Source organism: Mesocricetus auratus, unplaced genomic scaffold (assembly GCF_017639785.1).
Source record: "Mesocricetus auratus isolate SY011 unplaced genomic scaffold, BCM_Maur_2.0 Super-Scaffold_100004, whole genome shotgun sequence".
NCBI lineage: Eukaryota > Metazoa > Chordata > Mammalia > Rodentia > Cricetidae > Mesocricetus > Mesocricetus auratus.
The window spans coordinates 78,213,710-78,220,104 of record NW_024429189.1 but is presented as its reverse complement, the minus strand read 5'-3'; the positions used below and the strand labels follow the sequence as shown (position 1 = coordinate 78,220,104).

Below are 6,395 nucleotides of genomic sequence, written 5' to 3'. Positions count from 1 at the left end.
ATTGTTTGTTGATGGCCGTTAGTGTTAGCATACATTTCTTCTTATATCCTAATACAAAATTAATCTGTCTAAATAATTTAGAGTTAAGATTATAGGATACACTATATTTATGAATGTTACAGGGAATCTTATATCCAAAAGCCAATATCTATACTAATGTTAACAGGTTCAAAAGAGTTTATGAAATCCTTTTAATTTATATCCTCTATTGTTCACAGAATCTAATACTGTGTATTTTCCTTGAGATTAATTTGGAACTAAAGTAAATGGAGGAAGTAAATCAGTCTGAGGTATCTGAATTCATTATTCTTGGGCTTTGTGACTCTTGGGAACTCAAGACCTTCTTCTTAGTGGTATTTTCCTCACTTTATTTAATCACCATTTTGGGCAACATATTTATTGTAGTCATAATCATCATTGACCTCCATCTCCATTCCCCTATGTACTTCCTGTTGGCCAATCTCTCATTCATTGACTTCTGTCTTTCCTCAGTCACTACACCAAAGATGATCACAGATTTCCTCAAGGAAAAAAAGACTATCTCCTTTGGAGGGTGCATGTGTCAGATTTTTTTTGGACACTTCTTTGGAGGGGGTGAGATGGTACTGCTTGTGTCAATGGCTTATGACCGTTATGTGGCTATCTGTAAGCCACTCCATTACTTCAGCATCATGAACAGACATATGTGCATTGGATTAGTGATGGTATCATGGATCATTGGTTTTCTGCATTCAATAAGCCAACTGGTTATCATTGTAAATCTGCCCTTCTGTGGATCCCTGGAATTGGACAGTTTTTTCTGTGATATTCCACTGGTCATCAAGTTAGCCTGCTTGGACATCTATGTTCTAGAAATTTTGATAAATGCTGACAGTGGGATGTTAGCGGCCATATGCTTCATTTTGTTGCTGGTCTCCTATTCTCATATTCTAATTACTGTCTGCCTTCACTCTAAGGATGGGACATCCAAAGCTCTCTCTATTTGCACTGCTCACATCACTGTGGTGGTATTATTTTTTGGGCCTTGCATCTTCATCTATCTGTGGCCAGTCAGCATAACCTGGGTGGACAAATTTCTTGCTGTGTTTTATGCTGTCATTACACCTCTCCTGAATCCAGCCATTTACACTTTAAGAAACAATGAAATTAAAAATGCTTTGAAGAGATTAAAATGTTAGCATATAAATTTCAGTAGGTATTTATGATTTTATGTTATTAGAATGTTAACTTATAGGCTACTAAACTAATAATACTTGTTCTTTTTTCTAGACTATAAACATTTTCTAATTCATGGAATATATATATATGTATATATATATAATATCGGTGTCACTTCAATTTTACAAATTTCCTGATCATTAGGTGGAGAATAACTTCTGTCTGTAAGATGACACTATTCTTTTAAATTATGATATTGGTTATCTCAGGTGAAAATAGGTTAATGACAATTTACCAGTACCTATCACAGTTGCTGCTGCTACTTCAGTCTTCATTGTACCATCATAAAATCAATTATCAAACATAGATCTCTACCCCACCACCAGTAAGCCATCAAAATGAATCTCTGAGTCTTGTCTTAGGGTCTGGAATAGGACTGTCTCAAGTAGTCATGACTGGAGCCTGTCTCAGTCATGATTGTGACTGTCTCCTTTGGTTCGGAAGTCTCCTTGAATCTTAAATGTTAAAATAGCAGAACTTCCATGGAGTCTTTCTATGTGCTTGCCAGTAAAAGGATGATTTAGGAAGCAATCTGCTGCTCAAGCTGTCAGGCCTAAGGGAAGAGGCTCCCAAAAACCCACTCTTGACAGTTTTAGTCATCTGCCTAAGTCATTAGAGATATATTCAATAAAGATTTAACAAAATCTCAACACAGAAAATGCTATTAACACTTAACAGTAATGGTATTATTAACAACTCTTTTTTTCTTGTTAATGTTTATGTCCTATACAAGCTTTTTTATAATTTTGTTCTTTTAAATTTCATTTTACATTCCAACCATAGTTCTCCCTCCCACCACTCCCATGTCTCCCCTTGTTGCCCCCACCACACCACCCCCAGTTCACTCATTCTCACAGGTAAGGGCTCTCATAAGGAGTCAATAAAGTCTGACATAAAAGCTTGGGGCAGGGCCAAATCCCTCTCCTGTGCATTAAGGCTTAGCATGGCATCCCTCCATAGGGAATGGGCTCCAACAAGATAGCTCATGTACCAGGTCTCTATCATGGTCCTACTGCCAGGAGATCCTCTGGTAGTCCAAGCTTCACAGCTGTCTCTCACATATGGAGGCCCTAGTTCAGAATCCTTTCAGTTTAGAATTCATGAGTTATCACGGGTTTAGTTCAGCTGTCTCTGCAGATTTCTCCATCATGATCTTGACCTCCCTTGAGCATATATTCTCTCCTCCCTATCTTCAACTGGATTCCTGGCTCTTGGTTGTGGATCTCTGTGTCTAGTTCCATCAATAGTTGGGTGAATGTTCTATGATGATGGTTAGGTTATTCACCAATCTGATTACAGGGTAGGTCAGTTTGGGCACCATCTCCACTATTACCAGGAGTCTTATCTGGTGTTATCCTTGTAGATTCTTGGGAATTACCCTAGCACCAGGTTTCTCCCTAATCCCATAGTGACTACCTAAATTAAGTTATCCTTTCATTGCTCTTCCACTGCATCCCTCCCCTCTCAACCATCTTTCTCCCACAAATTCTCATCCCCCTTCCCCACTCCCTTGCCATCCCCTGACCACAGTTTACCCAGTAGATCTCACCCAATTTCCCTTCCCATGGTGATCCATGTGTCCCTGTTAGGATCTTCCTTGTTACCTAGCTTCTCTGGAGCTGTGGATTGTAGTCTGGTTATCTTTTACTTTATATCCACATATGAGTGAATACATACCATGTTTGTACTTTTGATTCTGGGTTACCTCACTCAGGATATTTATTTCTAGTTCTATCCATTTGCCTGAAAATTTCACGAGGTGATCCTTTTTTTACAGCTGTGTGGTACTCTGTTTTGTTAATGTACCACATTTTCCTTATCCGTTCTTTGGTTGAGGGGTAACTAGGTTGTTTCCAGGTTATGGCTATTATGAATAATTCTGCTATGAACTTTGAGCAAGTGTCCTCGTGGCATGATTGAGTGTCCTTTGGGTATATTCCTAAGAGTAGTATGACTGGATCTTGAGTGAGATTGATTCCTTATTTTCTCATAAACTGCCATACTGATTTCCAAAGTGGTTATGAAAGTTTGCACTCCTGTCAGCAGTGGAGGAGTATTCCCCTGACACACATCCTCTCCAACATAAGCTGTTCTCAGTAATCTTGGTCTAACCTTTTTGTCAGGTGTAAGATCAGCATCATTTTGATTTCCTTTTCTCTGATGATTAAGAATGTTGAGCACTTCTTTAAATACCTTCAGGTCATTTGAGATTCTTCTTGTGAAACTTCTCTGTTTAGCTCTGTACCCTATTTTTCAATTGGGTTATTTTGTATTTTGATGCCAAGTTTCTTAAGATCTTTATATATTTTGAAGATCAGTCTTCTGTCAGATGAGGGGTTGAAGATGTTTTCCCATTCTGTAGGCTATTGTTTTATCTTACTGACAGTGTCCTTTGCCTTACAGAAGCTTTTCAGTTTCAGGAGGTCCCATTTATTGATTGTTGCATTCAGTGTCTAGGATCCTGGTATTATATTTAGGAAGTGGTCTCTTCTGACAATGTGTTCAAGGATACTTCTTATTTTCTCTATTATCATGTCAGTGTAGCTAGATTTATGCTGAGGTCCTTGAATTACTTGGATTTGAGTTGTGTGTATGGCAATAGATAAGGATCTGTTTGTAATCTTCAACATGTTGACCTCCACAGTAGACCAATGTAATATAATTAAAGACCCTGACATTAATCCACACATCTATGATCACCTGATTTTTGACAAAGAAACCAAAATAGTACAATGGAAAAGGGAAAACAACCCTTAATACAATGTTAGAGATGGCTCAACAATTAAAGAGTGCAACATAAATTGAGTGTCCAGAACTTATGTTTTGTGGAATACAATCACCTGTAACTCCAATTCTAGGAGATTTGACACCTCTTCACTGCATGGGCACCTAAACACAGATATTCTTGTGTGTGTGTATGTGTGTGTGTGTGTGTGTATGCACACACTCTCTCTCACACACACACACAAATGAAGAAGAAAGAATGGTTAACCGTGTTGTGATATTGCCCCTATGTTCCAAGGAGAGATCCACCTTTCTGATGCATCCAGTATTGTGCTTCTGCAGGCCAGAAGGCTTCAGTCCTGTAAAACATGATCATTGTCCTGACGGCTTCTGGTTCTCATTCATGGAGTTTGATAAGAGATGTAATGTGGTTCTCTGTGCTAGATTGCTGTGAAGGTGTGTGTCTCTCCAACTAAATCCCTGAACTTATTTCAGATCTAAGTGTACCATAGAATTTTTCATGAAGACAGGAATATAGTCAACTGCTAGCATCAGGGATCAATTGTATTCTCACCCAAACTCTCTAACAAGACTAAACTCTCTTTTGACTGCAGGTTCAATAGCCTCAACCGCAATGCTAGTTTTGACATACAAAACATTTTTCACTGTACCCTTTTGTACTTTTCCAATCTTATGTGCTGTTTTAAGCATTTAGTCACATTTTTATAGTTTCCATTGCTGGTCTCCTATTCTTCTTACATTCTGTACTTTCTCAATTGCAGATTTGAAGAAAGTCTACTTTTTAATCCTTAAAGTATGTATAACTATAATTTTGAGACCATATTATAACTATATCCTTTATCTCCTTCCTTCATTTCCCTTCACCCCTTCAGATATGCCAAATACTCCTGTTTTCTTTCAAATTGAAAGCCTTGTTTTCTTTACTTGTTCTCACAACACACACAAACACACAAACTTATTATACATAAATATAATCTGCTCAGTTCATTTACTACTTGTATGTTTATGTTTTCCAGACAGATCATCTTTTATTGGATAACCAATGGGTGTGCTCTTTCTCTAAGAATACTATTTCTTCACTGCTCATCATTCCTTAGCTCTTCTTTGTCTAGTGCCATGTGCTTTCCCTCATTCATCTTAGTGTGCCTATTAATGGTGCTCTTGTTCAGATCCAGTTTGTCGGACATTTTGGAAGACTTATGTGTAGATTCCCTGATATTAAAAATGCAAGATTCAGAGATGAACTCTCACAGAAAAGTTCTTGTTCCTCTGCTCTTATAGTCTTTATGTACCTGTTCTGCTGTTATTCCTGAGTACTAGTTGCAGCAGTTATATTGCTGACCTGTCAGCTGGGAATGGGTTCTGCAAAACTGTTTTTGAGCTACCTGTTACTTCATAAAGATGCCACAAATACAAATTTGAGAATATAAAGCATCTTTAATATGTGATCCATGGAGTACACAGATAGAATAATGGAATTTGACATATCTATCATCCTGTACAAAATAAGCTCTAAATGGAATGAAGACATCAATGTCCACATGTTTGCTATCAGGGACATGCAAATTAAAACTACTTTTAGATTCTATTTCATTACAGTTGGAATGACTATCATCACTAAGACACATGACAACAAATTCTGCCAAGGACAAGGAGAAAGGGAATCTTTCTTCATGGTAAGGGTGTAAACCATGGAAAGCATTGCAAAGAATTGCTCAAATAAATATAAAAGTATAACTTCCATCTGTACTATTTGTGATCATGTACCTAAAAGACTTTTTAGAGACAATGCACAACTGTATTTATATCTACTCTATTTGAAACAACAAAGAAGTAAAATCAACAAAGATATTCATCTACTAGTGAATGAAAATCTAAATTTGGTACGAACACACTATGGAATTTTACTGTCATAAGGAATAAAATTATGAAATTTGTAAGAAAATGAATAGTAGTCTAGGCTGATATCTGTAGAATATCTACTGTAGCACATCTATCCAGCACCTTCTGGCTTTCAGAGTTTCTGTGGAGAAGTCAGGTGTGATTCTGATAGGTTTGCCCTTATATGTTACTTGGCCTTTTCCCTTTGCTGTTCTTAATATTCTTTCCTTATTCTGTAGGTTTGGGTTTTGATTATTATGTTGAGAGCATATTTTTAGCTCAATGAAAGTACAAGAAGCTTATAGAACACCATATAGACTGGACTGAAAAAAGTTCATACAGACCAGACTACTATAACCTACAAAGCTTTCAATCACTATACATGGAGAAAACAAGATATTCAATGACAAAACCAGATTTAAACAAGTCATATCCACTTATCCACCCCTACAGAAAGTTCTGGAAGGAAAACTCCAACCCAAGAAGTTAACTACAAACAGAAAAACATAGGCAATAGATAATCCCACTTTACCAATAGCCAAAAGAAAAAA

General features: G+C 37.1%; 1 protein-coding gene across 1 annotated transcript; it reads left to right on the top strand.

Annotated features, from left to right (window-relative positions):
* Positions 1–266: 266 nt before the first annotated feature.
* On the top strand, positions 267–1,178 carry LOC101834594 (olfactory receptor 4K3-like). Its single transcript, XM_005064801.2, has one exon. It carries the CDS (start codon positions 267–269, stop codon positions 1,176–1,178), a length of 912 nt encoding a protein of 303 aa, XP_005064858.1.
* Positions 1,179–6,395: the final 5,217 nt, after the last annotated feature.